This window comes from Phlebotomus papatasi, chromosome 2, assembly GCF_024763615.1.
Source record: "Phlebotomus papatasi isolate M1 chromosome 2, Ppap_2.1, whole genome shotgun sequence".
Classification (NCBI taxonomy): domain Eukaryota; kingdom Metazoa; phylum Arthropoda; class Insecta; order Diptera; family Psychodidae; genus Phlebotomus; species Phlebotomus papatasi.
Genome location: NC_077223.1, coordinates 101,918,569 through 101,940,446, shown reverse-complemented (window position 1 = coordinate 101,940,446; position 21,878 = coordinate 101,918,569). Strand labels below are relative to the sequence as shown.

The following is a 21,878-nucleotide window of genomic DNA, read 5'->3' as shown; positions in this document are numbered from 1 at the left end:
AGTGTCTCAGCAGAAAGTTCCGCGTCTGTGGGCCTCTTTTCTGTTTTTCCCATCATTCCATATGGTTCATTCGTGCCACATGAGATCCCCATAAATTCCCAATAATTCCCTCATTTCGCGTTCTAGTGCTCTCGAGTGCGTCTTCCGAGCACTCTGGCAAGGAATATGGTGTATTAATTGAAATGCCTGAGAAATGGGAATTCCACCCAGATTTTTTGGGTGGAAATAAAAAATAATTTTTGTTTTATTGCTCGAACTATTCAGAGTGCGCTATATAAAATAATCTATCACTTTTGAGTTATATACATATTTCCATTTAGTGATTACTGATTGCATTACGCTATTCGTATGTATTTCCATATTGCCTGTTACTAGCTCTAGAGGTCAGACTGTTATAGATAGCTATTTGGGGTCTACGAGTGTTGATATTAGTTAACCTTGTATGATCTATTATATTCTACATTTTTCTTATTGTTTTTAATTCTATTTAGTGACTTTATAAGTCTTTAATAAGTACTTATTAAGTCCTTAATTAAGGAAGTTCTTGAACGACAGTAATGGCATGCGGTGACAAAAAGTGAAAACTGGAATACATAATGCGATCGATCAATATAACGTAACCTCAAAATGTTAGCAAATGTACACTGAGAAAAAAGAGGGTGCAATTAACTTTTTTTACTCGTAACCTTAACACTTTTTAGGTGTAAAAATGTATCAAAATTTTTTAATGTTTATTATACACCTTTTTAAGTGTAAAATTAACATGAAAAAAGTTAACTTTAATCCCTAATACACCTAAAAAGCATAACATTTTCACCGATTTCGGATAAATAATGCAGGGTAAAATTAACATTTCCGGAATGTTATTTTAACTTTTTCGGATTTCCCTCAGTGTATGTTTCCATTCGCAAAGATTTTCCTGTGATAAATCTATTAAAAGTAATAATCAGTATCTACACTACTCTGAAAAAATAAATGTCTTGTTAAACGAACAAATCACTGAGAGAAATCCGATAAAGTTAAAATAACATTCCGGAAATGTTAATTTTACCCTGCAGTATTGATCCGAAATCGGTGTAAATATTACCCTTTTTAGGTGTATTAGGGGTTAAAGTTACCCTTATTCATGTTAATTTTACCCTTAAAATGGTGTAAAATTAACATTAAAAAATGTTGATATAATTTTACACCTAAGAAGTGTTAAAAGTTATGTGGAAAAAAAGTTAATCGCACTCTCATTTTTTCTCAGTGATGGATTTTGTTTAAATTTTGTCAAAAGTATGTTATTTACTAATTTGACAAAAAAATTTCTTCCATTTTATATGGAAAAACACCCTTTTGACAAACTTTTTGATCCAGTTGGCCGCCGATTTGACAAAACTTTTCCATGTTCTGTATGGAAGAACATCTTTTTTACAAGCTTGTCTAGTTAATTTGACAAAACATTTTTTTCTGAGTAGTTTATCTGAAGACGCTCATTTTAGTTTCAAAAGCGTGAAATCCCGGAATAAAATTTTGCCAACAAGTATTCCAAGTTCTGTTAAATCTTTTCTTTCGTGACCCTAATTTCTGATCCGGAAGCGCAAATAGCGAATAACTACGTAATTTCTGTAAAAAGTTTTCTTTATTTCGTGACCTAGTAGTTTAAGTTTTGCAAAAGTTTCCTTGATTCCTATAAACCGTCTCTCTAGTCGAACTAATGAATAATCCGAAGTGACAATGACCCAAAGAGTATCAAAATATGATATTTCTTCTTTTTAGCCCTATAAAGTCGTGTCCCGGGAGTCTATTAACCAGATTTTCAATCTTATTTCATTTTATTTTTCAATAAAAACAAAAGAAATTATAAACCCTTTACTTTGACACTTTCTGGACTGTTCAGTGAAAATTCTTTAAATATAATTTGAAAACTTCTTAAATACAAAAACACGCACACAAGCGCAAAATGCTTCTATTTGAAACAAATTAATCCAAATGGAGACAAGGGAAATTTTCTAATTGGAGACAAACAGAGTAACTGAAACGCGACGAAAGGCTTCCAAAACCTTGTTGAGCTGCTCCTGAGTGCAGGATTTGTTCTTATTCCTGGTCTTTTCACCTTTCCTATCTAAAACAATAAGAAAATCTGTGCAAAAAAAATCATATTTCCGAGGTTTCCTATTGAAACATTTGCAGACTCTTCGGAAAAACCCTTTTTGTTCACGAAATATGTAATTATTTCATTTTAAAACTTCACGTACCGTTAACAATAAAGATTGGCACTTAATTTAACTAAAATTAGCCAGAAATATGACATAAATATTAAACAAAACGAATAAACAACAGTCAATTCATTTTGTTTTTCATTGGAAAACACGGTCGATCGATGAAATATTCGATGGTGAAAAGGTACACTTTTAATTTTTCTGAGAAATTAACAAATTAAAATTTGTGAATATGAATGGATTTTCGCTTTATTTAGAGTAAAATTAACTAAATAATGAAACTGTGGTATAGAAAATATATAAATATAATAATTTAGTACTGTATTTATCATGAAAACAGTAACGTTTCCATTTGGATTAGCGAAAAATTTCCATTTGGAGCAGGTTTTGAATTAGCTCAATTTACCCTATATAGGGTAAGTGTGCCAAATTTCGGCATAGTTGCATGCAAGCGTCGAAGTCTCAAGTTTGAAATGTAATATTTTAAATACAAATTGATTTTTTATTCTTTCTTCTTAAAGAGTGTTGCTTGGAACCTTGTAAAGAGTTTACCGTCTTTATTTACTCTAAAATCATTCTTAATACATTTTAAAATGAATAAAAATATAGATATAGCTTTAGTGCCTTGTTTCGGCCACCTTCATTCTCATAGTTCCTTGCCCTTCAGGAATTCTTCCAAAGCCTTTTTCACGTCGCATCGTCTCGTTTGTCGAAGCTACATTTTTTGTTATTCTTTTGCATTGTATAATCTCTAGAGTGTGCAAAATCTAAAAGTTCATGGAAATTCGAGGAACAAAAAAGGTGGCCGAAATTGCAAACTGGCCGGAATTTGGCACACTTACCCTAATTGCACGTTCTACAACTCCTTCAAATCAAGTCATTTAGTTAAGAAATTATTAAGTTCTTCAAAAATACTTAGTGTCTTAGCGGTGTAGTATTTTACTATAATTTTCCTTTTAAAAATAGTCATTATTTGAGTCAGAGTTGTAACATGTTCCTTGGGTAATTTCTTCTAAATTACTTTGTTAAGTCTAGGGGGTTAAGTACCTATGGGTGTCGTATTTCTTAGTCGATTTGAACAAATTTGAATTTATTTGAAAGGTCTTTGAATGATGTACAAGTCCAAACTTGTTTCAACGAGTAACGAATCGGTAATAATTTGGTAATAAATCGGTAATTAATCGGAAATTGCGATTTTAGAGGGCTCTGATGTTTCTCTGAAAGGTTATAAACCGATAACCAAATAAGAAAGTAAATTTCAAGTAATGACATTTAGATTCAAGAGTTGGAGCATTCCGCGAAGTGTAGGTCACTTGGCCACCCCTTTGTGAAATAAAAATTAAAGACTTTCTGACTGGAGGTTCTGCTTTAAAGCACGCACATCTCTTGGTGCTTCTTTTAGCCTCCAAATGGCAAAATCGTAAAGAGTTCAACCACATAGAAGGCAAGAGCAATGTATGTCTCTCCCTCCTGGAGAAGAGGTATTATTGAGTAAAATTTCTTGTAAAACACAATGTGACTGGGTATTGTAAAGTGTTGCTGAATGTGTGTATATAAATCCAATATGAAAGTGTCATTTCACCATCTGTTCCATCTACATCAATTTCCTCTGTAATTCATTGAAAAATTCCATGTGCAACTTCACAGAAGCCACAGAGAAAATGTTGGAAAAGACTTTAGGTGAATTAAAATAAATATATTTGCAGATCAATTGTAGATATTTTGCGATTTTATCATTATATTGGCAAGTAAGTTTGTGGCCTGTCTGAACCATTCATATCCCATGAATCATTTTGTATGCCCCCAAAGTCAATGAAAAAGCCTCAATATATTCTCAATTGTCAAGTCAGTCGTAAAATTGTCTAAGCATGAGGAGAACACCCTAACCTCTATCCCCCACATTTCACACGCAATTCACCGATTCATAAATTGATGATAATTGCCCACTCGTTGGTAGATTTATCAATAACATATGTATTGTCTTGTGTACTCAAGAACCCCGATAAAACTCCCGCAATGCCACAATTCACACAAATTAATTTCTTTTTCCACGGAGAAGTCACATGCGTGCACCAGAGATTCCTCTCCGATTCTTCTCACCGACCACAATAATGGAAGAGATTGTTTGGATATTTTTTTTTCACAGGAGCCCCATCAATTTGGGGAGAGCTAATTTGATGATGATTAAGCGAGAAAGGTGAATTATGTCCACGCCATTCTTTTCATCGGATGATTTATTAAAAAGACTTTCAGTCCAATGCACAACATCTCTAATTAAATGCCCCATGAATGGAGTCCCTTTTTGGCAACCCTTTTAATGCTTCACTTGTATTTACAATATTCATTGAGAATCTCTCTTTTGGCCCAATTCCCATTTCCCCAAATCAACCCCCCACTGTGCTTAAGAATGGCAAAGTTATCGGGGATGAGAAATTTGAGAGACTCATACCTGTCTCTAAAAAGGGGTTGCAACATAATTCACACTTCGCTAGATGCTCGAACTCGTGCGTTCAATGCTAATGCTGAGCGATATAGCAAACTCACGGACTGAATTGTTTTTAAAAATTTGGAAGAAATCATCAAATCAAATCACGGTGTTTGTTAATTTTTCATCTGTCTTTTATCTGAATGGAAGCCAAACGGTGTCAGATATCGACTTCTTGTCTTCGATGACCCCCACGCATTAAGTCTGTGTTTTCTTAAAATATTTTTTCCTCTCCTCCTCTATTTTCCAACACGATGTTTTTTATTTTCGTATTTACAGATTCACGATCAGTCAACGAGATTGCACTGATCTCGCGATCAGTCTCCAAGATCGCACTGATCACACTCAAAGTGTACCGTACAGTGAGTGGCAGACTTATTTACCCCCTATTCACGACCGATATGAACTGCCTTAGAATATATAATATTATATAATATAAAATAAATAAATAATCCCTCCTAAACGAAACTGCTCGGGATCAAAAATTAAGGTAATTGTCCGTAATTGCTATGGTATAGTGCACGATGGATCAAGAGTTAATTAGTCAGCTATAGATCTCTTTGTTACTACGTAAGAGCCTATTCCCACCAGTTCCTAATGCTCAAGCGCCGAAAAGTCATAACGCCCAAATAACCATGTGTAGGGTGGCGGCATTACTTATGGCCAGTCTATACTTGTGGCCACTTCGCAGATATCTTCAATTTTTTCCCACAAATTAATTTCGAAGAACCACAAAATTAGGAATATTTGATGTGCTATCATTAAATGAAACTTTTAAACTGATTGACTTTTATAAGGTAAAGAATCCTCTATTCGACCACCCTAGGTTCCTCAGGTCGACCAGGCGAAATATTTATTCAAATTATTTACATTTGCAATAATATTTGGCAAATGGTTTAACATCATTAGGGTCAGTCATTTCATAATTAATACAAATCAGTGAATATATCATAGAAATTGACCATAGAACATTAAAAAAAGCACTTAAATGAAGTGTTAAAAGTATTTCTTAAATAAAAATTCGCAATTTTTCATCAATTAATGGCATTCTTATTGATATTCTTAACTGTTTTCTTAAGGAATTAGTTCAATTATTATCCTTACAGATTACTTGAGAATTCAAATTTTGAGTCTAATCGTAAGTTGAGGACTTTATCTATATTCTGTGCAAAAATTTTAGTTCCACGATTAAGTTAAACATTAAATTTAAGGTCTTAAAATTGAAAGTGCATTTCAAATATAATGTTCCTCAATTCGACCTGTCGACGAATCATAGGAAGTGGAGCTTTTTCAGTTAAATGTTTTACTACTTTTGAATGAATTCATAAAACTGTGTTTTCCTATTTTATATTAATGATTGACTTAATTTTAAGCGTTATTCATGAAGTGTTAGAAAGCCAAAGTTGAATGCATGACTTTATAGTTTTGTGGCTTATTTAATTTCTTAGAAAAAATGGGTGGTCGAGTAGAGGAACCCCAGGTGGTCGAGTAAAGGCACTTTGATATCAGAGTGGTCGAGTAGAGGAACACATCGCATTTTTAAAACAGTTTAATTTTTTTGTAATTTAAAATTATGTTATGTCTAAATGAAGTTAACCATAAGATAGATAAGGATCTATTCTATAGTTTTAGATAAAACCCCTATCAAAAAAGACAAATTACAACTGTTTTTTCATAAATTTTTCACAAAAGATCTCCTTAAGTGGTCGACATAGGGTCCTTTACCTTACTTCGGTAGAATTTTAATTATTTTGTGGGAATTGTTTCACTGATGCGGCAGACGGTCAAATATACGTCAAATCATTAAGAAATTTACTAACGATCTCATAATTTTTAATGACTAAATTTTATATCTTCAATCAAAAATATTTAGAACTATTTTTCAAAACTTGTTTTCTTAGTAACTATATTTTCATTTACCACTTGATTTTGATGATTTTTTAAACAAAAAATGTAAAATAAAGACGAGGCCATAAGTTATGACCTATTTGAAAAGATTATTAATTTGTGGCCACAGAATTTGACGTGTGGTGCCCTCACAGATATGTGGTTTAGCGAGTTGACACTTGTGTTATTTTGATTCAGTGAATTTGAGTTTTCTAGCAAAAATGTAATAAAATTTAAGGTAAGTGTTGAAATTATAACATAAAATTGATTACAAAAGAGTAATGTGTAGATCTTGTTGATTTTTTCAATAAACCTGCATTTTGTTGTAAATATTTAACATAACTTTTCCTCTTATATCCCTATTAGGACAGTGCAAAATACTACAAAAAAACCCTTTTATTGAACTCAAAGGATGCAAGAAGTATTGGGAAACATTTGATCACGGATGCTTTCATAGTCCCCAAAAGAAAACAAACAGAGAAGGATATTGTGAGGTGGGTTCTTCATGCAACCAAACGTGGCTATTCCATCACGAAAGACAGGTTGGATTACTGGTCACTGTGCGCAGAATCAATATTAGTAGTCTGCTACTATTATGAGTAAAATGTTTGAAAAACTATGGAAAACTTGTTAAGAAAAATAATAAAAACCTATAAAAGTGTTTAAAATGCTTTTCTTTTCTTTTCTAATAAAATTATTTTATTAATAAGTTTGTTTTATATCATTTGAAATTGTGGCCATAAGTTGTTCCATTAATGGCCATAAGTTCGTAAAGGAGGCCACAAGTTATGAATTTTACATGGTTGGGAAAACTACATATTTTCCGGGGTTTCAGGGATTTTCCTAAGAAATTCATTTTCATATATCGAAAGAAACTACATAAAAGAAATTACTCTTAAAATTTTGTTTTAATTGGTCAAGAAGATCATCAACTGCAATGAGATATGTCCTTAATGTGGCCATAAGTAATGCCTGCACCCTACGAGCATTTTAAAACAATATTTTTTTCTGTGTATTAATTAATATTCGAATGATTGATGCATTTCTTCATTAAATTTTTAATCTTATTTTTTATTAATTTTTGTCCATTTTGTAACAGAAAATTAATAAAAATCTGGTAAAACAAAAGTACAACTCAAAATCATTTTGAAAATTAAAATGTTCCCAAAGTAATCTATTCACTCCCTGTTTATTTATTTAAATTTCCCAGGAAATCCATTTTATTTGAAATATTTTTTGATGTTTCCCCCCAGCATTCGCATCAAATATTCTTGTAAACAAGTGCCAATTTCATCTCCATACTTTCTGCAGATGTTCTGGCGTTGAGCGAATTAAGAAGATTGATTAAATTGACGAGAAAAAAACTCGAAAAAAAGAAGATTTAGAGAGAAAAAATTGGGAAGATCTGCCAATTCATGTGAGTTTCATTGACAATTATTGGGTGTTTGAGATAATACATAAAAGATGGATTATTTTTGGACTCTGGTGGTTGAGATAATGCGGGAAGTTTGTTGAGTCAAAACATTGGTAGTTTTTTTTTTGGCTGGAAAACTTAGCAAAGAGATTTAAATGCCATGTGAAATTAATTGGCACTGTGAGAAGATACTGATGCTGCTGGCTAAAGAAAAAGAAGTTTATCTTGGTGCCCCTCACTTTGGAGTCTGTGGTTGGTTTTGTAAATTTCGCCTGAGAAACCGGTATTTGAACACTCTCTTGTGCAGCACATCGCGAGAACACAAATGCTAAGTGCTCTGGAAGATGGTGAAAGACTGAGAGATCATTGAGCTCTATTCTATGTTAAATGCCTAACAGTTTATCCCCCTCGAGAACCTGTGAAATTCTCTAATACCAGCACCAAGAGATGCTACTTTTTTTTCTCCTTTCTTCCTGGGACTCTCTCTCAATTGGATACTTTCGCGCCTCAATGATTCTCAAATCTTGGGATGACTTTTTGTCCCAGAATTTAGCTCTTCTGATTCGGAAATTCTCTTCTTCCTCTTGTATTTCGAGCTGGTGATCTCACCTTTTTGACATAGTGCTGTGTTTTTTCTTTTATTAAGTCTGAGAGACACTGGATTGGAAATTCAAGTAGACTTGCTAAGAAACTCGCTTCAGTGACTTCTACTGGTTGCCAAAACGTGCTCAGCGTTCTATGAGATCTTAAACAACTCTATTTCCATTATAAAAGAGTCAAGTGAAATATAATCACTTGATTTTTCGATATCTGCATGTCTCCAACTATAAAACAGTCTTCAGACCAGAGGTTTAGCTTAGTTCCTGAAGATCTCAAAATCTTAAATAGCATCCAGTTTTATTGGTTCTTCAGAATTTAATTCAGAACTTAAGAAAGATCATTCAGAATTAGATCAATTTGGCCATATGGCTAAGCCTTAGGTCTGAATTTGCAATAAATATATCCCAATACGATTAAATAATTGGTTTTAGGTTTTTAGCATGAGTTTGGCACAGGGAATTCTAAGAAAAATTACTAACCAAAGGATAAGAATTAACCACTAGAGGTCCTCAGAGAACTATTAATACGACGAACCTAGAGTCGTCGTTAAGACCTTCAATTCATACATTGATGTATTGCTCCAAAAACATGTTTTCCGGTACGGTATATGTCATACACATACACGTTCTAATATTCTTTCTCCTTCGTAGATAAGTTAAAGATCTGCAACAAGCAAAGCACAGATCTTACGTCTACGATACGTATCTAACGTATACATTAATGACCTTGAATCCTTGAATTCTTTGTTTAACGTAGATCTGAAGTCTTTGAGTAGGGGCTTTGTACCCTATAGGAAGTAAGATCATTAAGTTTGATATACCGTAACGAAATTCTTTCTTAGATTAGAGATTGTTACTCTCTTTATTCGTCTTGAAGGAATCGCAAAAATTGTTAGAACGTCTACAGATTTTCGTGTGAGGCTGATAAGAACGAACAAAGCTCCAGTTCCAAAACTTGAGCATAAATAAAAATGGTTACAGTTCAGAGTTACTCGCCTATAGAGGAACTAGGTTTTCCCTTAAGGGAATTTCTATACACGCATTGTTATTTTTGTAAGATTGTCACTGACGGAATAAGACTGTCAGTTCCATGTCCATGCTGTGGAATCAAGTAAAATGAAGCTTAGTGGATGCAATCTGAATAACTTTAACGTCAGAAAAATTCCTGGTGAACTAAAGAATAGTCGAACCCGAGACACTTGCGTTATAGAGCGAGTACTCTATCTTTGTTTGCCACGACAGGATCCGTGACTTCATCCTGAGGCCGTAATTATAAAAGAGGCACCGATCACCCTGCCGTCCGGGGCCCGTCTCAAACCCGAACTGATTGTGCAAAATCGGGAAGGACTCCATCGGGAAGGTATCCAACGTGTTTGGGTTGTGTAATGTGGCGAAGGGGGGATTGTCAAATAGTTCCATTGCTTCATTGAAGGTAATGTAAAGAACGCCACAGCCGCAACCCCTCGCTTTTCTTTTAAGAAAAGGCAACTGGGTCATAAGTAACCGGAAAGTCCGGCCACCCTTATGTGACCGCAGAATATATATTGACCCATTTAGTGTTTCTACCGTTCTACCAGCCCATGAATTTTGTCTGAATCGTGGATACGCAGAAAGATGAAATTCGAATTTCCGAAGCCAATTGCCTATACTTTTGTATGAAAAAACTGTCAAATATGGACATAAATTGTTCTAGTGTGTAAAAGCCACAATACCGGCTTCACACCTAAGGCTTAGCTATATGGCTTAATTGCTATAATTTCTTATCAATAACAATTTTTTGATAAAAATTAACTTAGAATTGGATTATTAAAGATAAATGACCTATTAGGCTCACAAAAAGCAATAAAAATGCGCGCTATTTAGGATTTTGAGACCTTCTGGAACTGGCCTATACCTCTAGTCTGAAGCCCGTATAATGCAAATCTTTGACTTTGTTTATGAAGAAGGAAATTCAGCTATTTATTCTATACAATCCTTATATTCCTTAGACCTATGTTCAAGCATTAGGGCCTAAATAAACTCAAGCTGATACTCGAGGATATTATTCCAGTAAAATTTTTAGCAAAGGATCATATAAAAGGAAATTTATACAAAAGAACTCGAATCGAAGATTCTAAGCCCTAAATGTAGGACGGTTTGGAGTATATCTTTACTGCAAAATTTTACAAGGCTAAATATTTTCAAGGATCATCCTAAGTCTATTTATGGCTTTAGAGCCTAAATAGACTCAACCTGATCCTCGAGAATATTTAGCATGTAAAATTTGGCAATAAAAAATTATCACAAACTGTCAAACACTGACGACTTGGAATCGTCCTTTAGAAGTCCTTTGCATAAATTTCTTTTACCTAATCCTTTACTGCCAATTTTTACAGACTATTCTCGAGGATCAGCCTTAGTCTATTTGGACCTTTAAGACAGTTTAACACCCAATTTAGATTATAGCGTGTTTTATCAAGGATAAAATCTCTTTGGCACTATATGATCAGACGCTGTTTAGAGGTGGCTCAACGACCCTCTCTGTAGAACACACTACAGGTCAGTTAGAGGTAGCCATTCTTCTTCATTAAGCCATTCTTAAGTCATTGATGATGAAATATTTATCGATTCCGCAGCTAAAGACCCTTCTATTATTATGACTCCTTAAACACTAATTGGTTCCGTTCAGTAATAACCTTTGGAAGAGACAAAGCTACTCCAAAGCCAAGCCAAACCTGTGCAAAAATCTACCGGAAGCCTTTAGCACTGGTTACTCTGCTATTCCGAATTTCGGTATTCTTGACACTTCAATCGTTAACAATGTCAACAAAAGTGTCAAAAAGTTTGCTAATAAAAGTGGATTTTTGTGCAGTTTTGAGGAATTTCAGGATGTCAGAACGTTTGAATAGCAATTTTAATAAGAGAAATGTTCTTTTCATGAACTTTTTCATTTTTGTGTAACTCGTCGGTTTAAACTTCGAACTTTCAACGAGGTTTTAGGTAAGTCCTCTCTGATATACCTTCGAATCGGTAATAATGTATTTCGCTGTCGTATGAGTTGTTCGCATGAATTTTACCTTAGATGCAAATACGTTATTCGATTACATCAGGAAATCCTCTTGAGCAAAACAATAGAAATCTCAAATTATTAAGATCTTACCTTCGAATCTGTATAGCAAAAACCTCAACCGGAGTGAGTTTTCAAATCGGCAACGTTATTACTGAACGAGAGGATTGAGTGTAACCCCTGACTAAAGGCTTTTTTTACATGGAGCTTTTTGAAGCCAACTCACAAATTGCTTCCAAACTCAGCTTACGCTGTGAGTTACAAAAAACTTTTTAGATGGAAATATAGAATATTTATTCCTCTTTACAAGGCACAGAGTTCTGTGAACAGTACGCACTTCAATTGTGACACATATCGTGTAACGCTCACGAGTGCAGAAAAATTTCCATACAAATTTGTATGCATATGTGAGAAAGTGGCTTCAACTTTGAAGGCCACTTGCCAGAGGGTAGGATTGAGTACACAATGTACCTAGTCCCTCTGTAGGGTAAGTCCTCTGAGTAGGAGGTGTAGGCAAGGCGTGCTTCTTTATAGTCTAATAGTGAGCTTGTCATAACGGTTTAGCATAACGGTGAATCACTCTTTTCTTACGGTTTTTGAAGGTCAACATTAAGATCGTTTGCTTGAAAGTATTTCTTAATCAGTTTAAGTCTATACCGGTCTAACCGGTTCAAAAAAGTTACGAACCGGTAAACCCCTTATCAACAAAAAATTAACTTCCTAGTGTTCGGTTAACGCACCGATTATTTACGAATCAGTTCCTTGTTTAAATTTTAAAAGTTAACCAGTCCTATCCAAAGCAGTAGAACCAGAATCATATGAGTTCGCCTACTCCGCGAAATCTTTCTCACTGCGTTGCGCCTTCTCACTTGTATTCTCAAACCTCTGCCCCGGCAAAAATTCGACCGAACCCCAAACACTGACACCAAGTCCATTTCCCTTGGAACTATTCTCATGTGTTTTGATCGATGACGTAATCCATTTTTATGGCGCCACCACTTTCAGCCCAGAAGACGCACACAAGATCAATAAACAAACAAGAAATTCAACTACATAGCCGAGAGATTCGGGGGAGGAACGTGGTCAGGGACGTAAGAAAACGCAAAAAAAAAATTTCGTAAGATGATACTTACAGCTTCAGAGAATTCATCCTTGGGCGTCCTGGAAATTGTGGTATCATCGTCATCGGAGTGATGATGGGTTGTTGTGATAAATTGGGGCATTTCTCCAGTGATAGAAAAATCCTAAGGGCTCCAATTTCTGCAAGATTTTCGCGAAAAAAACAAAACACCAAAACACACCCGTTGCACAAAATTTTTGAATTTTTCTGCACCCAAAAAAAACTCTATCCTGCCTCCAAACCCCTTTTTTCTGGCAGGTTATGTGTCTCCGAAAAAAATGCACAAAAATACCTGATCTTCAAAAAAAAAAATACCACCTCAGCACTGAGAAACTGTTAAAACGTCTTCAGCAGCGGCAAAGATTCTCTTTTGGAATATAAGGAATTTTTGTTTTATTTTTTTTTGTTTTACTTCTTAGACACCACGCTGAAATCGTATCTGTGTGTGTGTGATAAAAATAAACACAGAGAAAACAGAAAACGACAACAATATTTGGTCCCGACGTGCACCTTTTCACCGGTCAAGCATTCAAGATATACTAAAGTTGGAGGCCCCACTGTCAATTGTGTTGACTACATGCTCGCAACCGCCGCCACATGCGTTCGAATTTTCGTGGCGTTGATAGCAACGGCACATTTGTATACCAACACGGCAGAATGGGACAACAATACCAATCGCCTGCGAGAGAAAGCCATTCTCTCTCACTTTGCTCTTGAATTTTCAAACAACTCGATGCTCTCGCGTGAGCACGAAACCGGCCATAAATTATCTCATCGCGACTTCTCTCTGTTTTCCTCTCTCAATTTTGAGCGCTATTCGCTCTTTTAGCGCAGACGCAACATGAGCAGTAACCAAGACACCCACCAATCTGTTTTACCGACCTGTAAACTGTATGATTTGAAAACGAACATCATAGGGGACCAGACTATGAGTACTCAATAGACGAAAGAACTCTAAATAAAGAAATTCTAAAGTGAATTAGGGTAAGTGTGCCAAATTCCGGCCAGCTTGCAATTCCGGCCACCTTTTTGTTCCTCGAATTTCCATGAATTTTTAATTTTTACACACTCTAGAGATTATACAATGCAAAAGAATAACAAAAAATGTAGCTTCGACAAACGAGATGACGTGAAAAAGGCATTGGAAGAATTCCCGAAGGGCAAGGAACTATGAGAATGAGAGTGGCCGAAATAGAACACCAAAGCTATGTCTACATTTTCAATCATTTTAAAATGTATTAAGAATAATTTTAAAGTAAATAAAGACGATAAACTGTCTGCAAGGTTCTAAGCAACATTTCTAAAGTAGAAGGAATAAAAAAAATCAATTTCTATTAAAGATATTACATTTCAAACTTGAGACTTTTGGCGCTTGCATGCAACTATGCCGAAATTTGGCACGCTTACTCGAGTCGTAATTCGTAATTCGAGTCGAAGCATAAAAATTGAAAAGTGCGCCACGAACACATACGCTGGGCACTCCTACAGAAAACTCTGCACAATCTCTAGCATAGTTCTTCTTCAAAGTTAATTTCTTCATTAAAATCTCATTTAATTTAAGAGACAAGACCTCATGCATAACACCTCGCTCTTCATCGTGATTTAAATGCAGCGTCCGCTAGCGTCAAAATCGTTAAAAACGTTTTGACCATCATTGATGGCTACCCTGTAGCCGATCGGCCGCAGTTTCACAGTAACAGAAAATTCCCTGGAATTTGTCTTCTATTTTTCCGCGAGAGTTTCCGTGGAAATACACGCTAATATTCCACTTGGAATTCTGCGGAGTTCTCAGCTTTTTTGCGTGGATTTCCTGGAAAAAAAAGTCCGAGGAATTTTCTTCCAACATATCTAAGAGCATTCCCTGGAAATTGATTCAAAATTTCCTTTGAATATTCCGAATATATTTTCTGATATCTTTCCGACCAAGACTCCATGGAAGTAAGCGCGAAAATTCTGCAATTATTTTTCGCCCTAACGCTATAATTCTTGCAAGCTAGACATACTCAAATGAACGATATGGTAGCAATATTTTCAATTCAAAAGTAGAACAATTGAGTGTTCGTCTGATAGTTGAACACTCTCCAAGTTCTAAGCTGCCAATTGGCACTGATCGTCCATATTTGTGGATGTTTTTTCTGGAAATTCTCTATGAAAGTTCCACGAAATTTTTAATCAATTTTTGGAATTATTTTGAAGAAAAATATATTTAAAAAGTCTACTGGAAAAGTTCTGGAATTCCGTTATATTAAACCACGGAAGCCTCTAAGGCCGTTGCATGGAAATTTCCACGGAGAATTTCGTGGAAATAAAGAGGATTTTTCCAAATTTTTAAAAGGCTGACTGCCGATTATACGCTAATAATCCATAGGAAAAGCCGTGGAAATATTCGTCAGAGAAAAGTCCATGGAAACTCGCGGACATTTCTTATTAGACGGTCCAATACAGAGTTCCGCAAACGTCCATGGAACGCTAGAAAGAAATTTAGCGTCAAATTCCATCTCGGAAGCTTACGCGGATTTTGAGCGGTAAAATCCAGGGAATTCCACGCAGATTTTTAGCGGTAAAATCAGTGGACATCGCAGAAAAAGCTGCTGGAAAGCCAGTGGAATCGCTGCGACCGTTGGCTATAGGGTTGGCATTGTCACGTTTCGAACTCACGCGTGACAATGTCACGAAAATTACAGAATTCTCCTACTGGTAGGCCCCGGTAAACTCAGGTGAATGATAGAAGATTGGGTAACAAAACCCAGTGGGGAATCACGAATGAGGCTGATGAACAAGGGATCTGGTCTTTCTAAGTTGATCATGCGTGGTACAAAATAAAGGTCTTATGAAATTTCAAAACTTTTGATAATCATATCTTCGTTCAACTGCCGCTAGGGGGTCTGAAATCAAAAATCGGTTTTCGAACTTTCGATGTCGAATACCTCAAAATCGTGAACTTTATCATAAAGGCTTTCCAATAATAGGTCCCGGACCCTAACCCGAGCTTCAAAAGATCAATAGCTTGACCGGACCATATCACCCTGAAAATCAACTCAGCTTTTGATTTTGCCTTACACAATTTGAATTAATTACGGGCCAAAAAGGGAGAAATGAAAGGAAAATGCATTAATTAGTTGTAAAATATTCTGGAAAAAACTCATTGTTACACAGCAAAAAAAATTAATCACTGTCATTCTCTTCCTTTTTCGCCTCCTTCTCCTCCAAATACTTGTCCCACTTATTCAATCTCTCCTGAGCCTCTGCCTCTGATTCCAAAATCCTTATCCAGCCACAATACACAAAAAAGAAGTATTAAAACTCTGCCCCAAGAACTGAACTGAATTAAATTCTCACTTACTTGAATTTGGTTTTTCCATCCCAAATTTCAGCTGTAAGTTTCCTCTTGCCGAAGAATCTCCCATCGAGAAGCTTCACCACAACATCAGCCTCCTCGGGATCAGCCATCGTTACCTGAGCCACTCCTTCAGGGTGTCTCTGAAAAAATGCCCCAAAGATTATTTTTTTCCGGAAAAAATTATCAACCAAAAAAACCTACATCGTAGAGAATGACTTTTCGGACAGTTCCGCACTTTTTGCACTCCTCTCGCAAGTCATTCTGATACTCAAGAATTAATTGGACTTCCTTGTCGAAGGTATCAGGTGCAAATAAATTCTTCACCACCACAACTCTCTCATGCTTTGCCCTCTCGCCACGCATCTTTTCCGGACGCCAATCGAACAATCTGTGCCATGATTAAAAATTCAATTAGAAGACTTTCATCAAATTTTCACTACGAACATCTTCAATTTACTTCTCCTTGATCTTCTTCAGCTTCTCCTTGTCCTTCTTTTTTCTCTTGGGCTTCAGGGCGGGATTGTACTCGCCACGCATATGGAACTCAGCTCTCTGCACCCTCAGCTTTCGGCCACGGATTTCGTAACCGTCCAAGATACTGAGGGCCAAATCAACAGACTCCACCTGATGAAACAAATGTAGGTGTATTGTCTGCAGTTAACCCATTAGCGATTTTAGCACAACTTTAGAATCTTAAATCAATTCCCTGAAAATTCTCCACTTAAAAGGTATTTCAAATCACGCCTTTTCAAGAATTATTCCAAAAAACAGGTACAATGTCGATTGTTCGAATGTTAAAGAACGTATAGGGGAACTGTACGAAATTTCGGCCAGCTTGCAATTTCGTCCACTTCCTTCATTCCTCAAATTTTCATAAATTTTTGTTTTTACATAAGGGAAGAGTACCCCGGATCGGAATGTTAAGAGACATGCTCCATTTTTAGTTGAAAATATAATCCACAAAACATTATTTGGTATTTTTATGTTTGCTAATTAATACATTAGTGATCCCTTTAACTATATCTGTGCTTTTGAATTTTTAATTTTTACAATAAATTAATAAAAAATATGTGTAATTGCAAACTTGCACTCTGTACCTCGGATCGTCAGGAATTTAATCAAGTGTCTCAGGGAAAATTGGTTTTATAAATTAAATCTGAGTTAATGCACTGTATTCTTGTGAGAGTTAAATGGTAAAAAGTGGCTAATAATTTTAAGGAAATCATTTAATTTGGAGCAACAATGTGGTATTAACCTGACGATCCGAGGAACACTGTCGATCGCTGGTACTCTTCCCTTACTTTAGTGATTAAAACGCAAAAAAAAGAACAAAAAATGTTGCTTTGACGAAAAGGATGATGTGAAAAGACTTTGGAAATATTCCGGAAGGGCAAGAAACTATGAGAATAAAGGTGGCCGATATATTACCCAAAGCTATATCTATTTTTTATTCATTTTGAAATGTATTAAGAATGATTATATGAAAAACAAAGAAAATAGATTTAGATCTTCCGGTGTTCATCAGGGGCAACTTTTTCCTCAATCAAAAACTCCAAATTTTGCTCCAAAGCTTTCAACCCTTGGAATGGGTCTTCCTCAGTGTGTCAATTTAGAATTTTTAAATAATTGGGAAACGCCTAACGTCTGCTTCAAAAACTTCTTTTGAGATTTTTGTATATTATTCTTAAAAAAATTTTCTCTGTTGGCTCACTCTCTATCGTTTTTTCTATACACTTTTTCTAGTATAGAAAAAGCGATAGAGAGTGAGCTTTAAAATTTTTTTTGGCCGGACCGGTGCAAAAAAATATGGATTCCTGGATGGACTTTGCAAAAATCAACACTACATGGGAATGAATTTAATACTAAAATGGGATAAAATCAAGACTGGAGTACTCTAAAATTAATACCCAAAATCAAAATACCCTAAAATCAATACGAAAAATGGGATAAAAACACTCTAAAATCAATACCAAAATGGGATAAAATTAATACCAATATCCTTAAATCAATACTGTAATGATATAAAAACAATACTAACGAGGTATTGAATCTAAGGAATATTCTTTAACCCTTTAAGGACGACTGGGTCACCCTTGACCCATAGAGAAAATAATTTTTCCTGACTACCTGAAGTTATTTCTTTCTAATGTTTGTACCTAATCACAAAGTAGAAAGATGTAGGAATCTAAAATATTTTTTTGCAAATCTCCAGCTACTTGCTATATAAAAAATATTTAAGCTAAAAAATGACGAATTTTCAAATTTTCACATTGGTGCTTGAATCTTAATATTTTTAATATTTCTAATTTTTTTTAAGCAAAAACCTCTTGGGATTGGAAATTGTAATAACTATACATAATATTTCTCAACAAAGTAAAAATTATAGTTTATTGGTATTTTCAGGAAAGCTTTATAATTTTCATGGGTCATATATGACTCAATCGTCCATAAAGGTAAAAAAATACCGAATGGATTTTCCAAGATTTGAGGTCAGAATGTTTCATGTTTTTGTGTGCGCAAAATAGTCAATTATTCGTGAAATATTGTGTGATAATATCATTTAGCTGAGATTTCCCAGTGAAATACTGACTGAAGAAGGTAATATTTTGATAATTTATAAAATACTTCTACGTAAATGTTGTAAATTCATAACTTTTTACTCTTGTAGATGACTTCAAAAATGGAACAAAAAATTTCAAGATCAATGACCACGAAATCATCCACATAATGCCCAGACGACAATTTTGTCCTGAACGAAAGCGACAAAATATACTTGGAACAAGACGTGGATGAAGTGGACTTTGAAGTCTTCATCGAGAACGCATCAACGCCGGAAGAACTGCCGGATTCACAGCAATGTGCAACTACGTCTAAAATTCGCAAAGACAACTAACATTGCACCTACACATTACCATGAAACATATTTTGAAGAAAACTGAGGAAAGGCGCAGGTGCACATGGTGCTATTAGAATAAAAAAGGATTATAAGACCAATTGTATTTGTGAGGCATGAGACATTTATCTCTGTGTTACCAGAACTCGAAATTGTTTCGATTAATATCATAAAAATAAAAAAAGAAGTAAACATTAATGCATTTTTATTATAAAAATTATTGTTTTTGTGTACCACTCTTCAAGATTATTTGAGATCAAAAATTGAATGAGATATTTTTTTAAATTAATTTTTGATCGTTTTAAGTTTTACTCGTACTCTAAATAACTTTTTTTTATTATCACAAATATATTCAAGTTATTCCTCCTACAAAATTAACAGGGCAAACTAGTAAACTAGTCGCCTGGAAAATTTTGTGTTTTTTTACCTTTATGGACGATTGGGTCATATATGACCCATAGTTTTTCAGGACTTCTAGGGATAGGAAAATTTTTTCTAACCATAAATATGTTATTTAGACTAAAATATCGAGGGAAAATTGATTTCATTGAATTTCGCTCAGCGGAAAGCTTTTCGTCCTTAAAAGGTTAATCAATACGTAAATGGAATAAAATCAATACCGAAACACCCTAAAATCACTACTGATTGCTATTGAAAATTAATGAATTTATGGTATTAAATCAAAGACAGATTTTCTTGAAATTTATCCCAAAATACCCTAGAATTTAATACCCACGAGGTATTGAAGCCCTTTTAATTCCAAAAGTATCCCAAAAATGTATTGATTCTATGATATTTCTTTCTGTGTCTAAGATTTTTTCTAGCAAAATTTATTGATATTTTCTAAGACTGTCTACTAAAGGGTTAACTCCCTAAATTCAATCAGAACAATTGCGGAAGGCTTGTACAAAAATCTATCTCTCCCCGCAAAAAAATAAAATGTGTGTATTTCGCAATTATTTAACAGATGTGTAGTATTTATTTCCTTGGAATAACTCGAATTTTTCTGTCTCTGGGACACTTTTCCCGCGCTTTTTTCGCGCCCAAAAAGAAACGCAAAGCATGGGGAAAGCATGTTTGATATTATTGAAAGATTATTCAAGTGATTCATCGTCAATTGTACGAAATCTGTGCACATGGCACAATTATGCTAAATGTTTGATCTTGAAAATTTATTCACACGAGTGGTTTTCCGTTCAGAGATCTTTACCCCAAAATATCCGCGTTGCTTAGCACAAAATCAACACTATTTAATGCTGCAACATTTCTCTGGCTGTGAACCCCCACTATTTGCAAAATTGATCATTTTGCCGATTGATTCAATCAACAGAGAATTCTATTCATACCGCATGATACGTTTCGAATTTCCTAAGAATTCCAGCGTGAATTCCACTGAAGACAAATCTCGTGAGATCCTCGACTTTCACAATTATTCATGTACAATACAATCACCCAACTTGAAGAATATTTGATAGAGTTTTAGAGAGTTAGAATTTATTTATTTTAAAATCCAAATACTGAATTGTATCCCGCAGATATCAAATTTTTAACTTTATCTCCTGTTTCTTGGCCAATCTTCCTTTCTCTCTCACTTATTCTGGTTTCATATCGCATTTTAAACACACATCTCCGATTGTCATGAGATAAAAATAGCTCAGTGACGGAGAATAAAACGCATAAAATTTATGTGTAAATTACAAATTACACCATACAACACTGTTGCCGCTAGATATTTTTAATATTGAGACACTTATTCACTTATAGCCTGGATATCTGGATGAAAGGGGAAGATAAGGAATTCAGATAAGCATCAACACGTTTTGCCCTCACGCAATAGCTCTTACAGAATTTACTTATAAATTCTTTTAACTCCATATAAAATTGCAAGAAAATCACTCAAGGCAAGATAGAGTCGATAAGAAAAGCGTACAATATGAGTCTTGCTTGAAATCATCAGAGTTTTTGATATTTATCCAAGACACCAACCCTTTTGACCAGTTCTTGGAATTGGAATACTCTATATTTTTTTTAACATTATTAAAAATTTGAAAATAAAATGGATTTTAAGCTTTAAATCTAGAATGAAGAACCATATAATATTAAAACTATTTGAAATATTTAATTTAAAAAGAAATCATAGATAAACCAATTTAATTATATTAAATGAATAGTGATTAGACTTTTCTGCCAAATTCTTAACAGTGGAAAATCAAAAAAAGCTGGAATCAATCATTTTATTAAGAAGAATGTATTTAATTGAAGTGAGTAGAATTATGAATTCCATTTATATTTCTCCCAAGACACAAACCATTTCGCATTGGTATGTACAATGCAATATGAAATACAAATTTTATTTAAATTCATACAAATATTTTGAAAACGCATATTCAAATAAAATGGAATAAATTAGAAGGCAATTATGCTGTTTAAGTAAATAATACGTTTTAATCCAGGATATTTTGTCCAAGACATTTTATCTTAAATTCTATACCCTTTTATATACATTCAATTCACTTAAATCCAACTTTTTTAGCAATTATATGTCATTAAATTCCTATGAATAATAAACAATCTTTTGATAAAATAACAAATAGGTACGTAACTCCAAAAAAATATTTAAACCATTACTTAAACTTTATCCAAGACATCAACCCTATGATATAAAGAATATCAATTCAAAAAATGTTTAAAATTGATTGCAAAACAAGTTGAAAAATTTCTATAAAGCCAAAATCTTACTGAATCCTTTGATGGTTACTTTAACCTTTGATGGTTACCGCCGACTTACCGCAATGGACCTCATCAGAAAAACTATTAAAACTCCGAACTACATATCGTAAGTTTCATGATATCTGCGTGATAAGTAAGATTGTAGCAATCTTTAGTAACA

General features: G+C 34.4%; 1 protein-coding gene across 2 annotated transcripts in view; it reads right to left on the bottom strand.

The window, feature by feature from the left end:
* LOC129800450 (four and a half LIM domains protein 2-like) overlaps positions 1–21,878 on the bottom strand; it is a 298,659-nt gene that overhangs the window by 152,316 nt on the left and 124,465 nt on the right. The window contains exon 1 of one of the 2 annotated variants that reach the window (XM_055844819.1): positions 12,769–13,368. The exons of the other annotated variant lie outside the window; for it this stretch is intronic. Coding sequence (XP_055700794.1) covers positions 12,769–12,858 — 90 coding nt within the window. The 5' untranslated portion in view covers positions 12,859–13,368. Of the gene's footprint in view, positions 1–12,768; positions 13,369–21,878 lie in introns of those variants that run through there. 2 annotated transcript variants of the gene reach the window in all.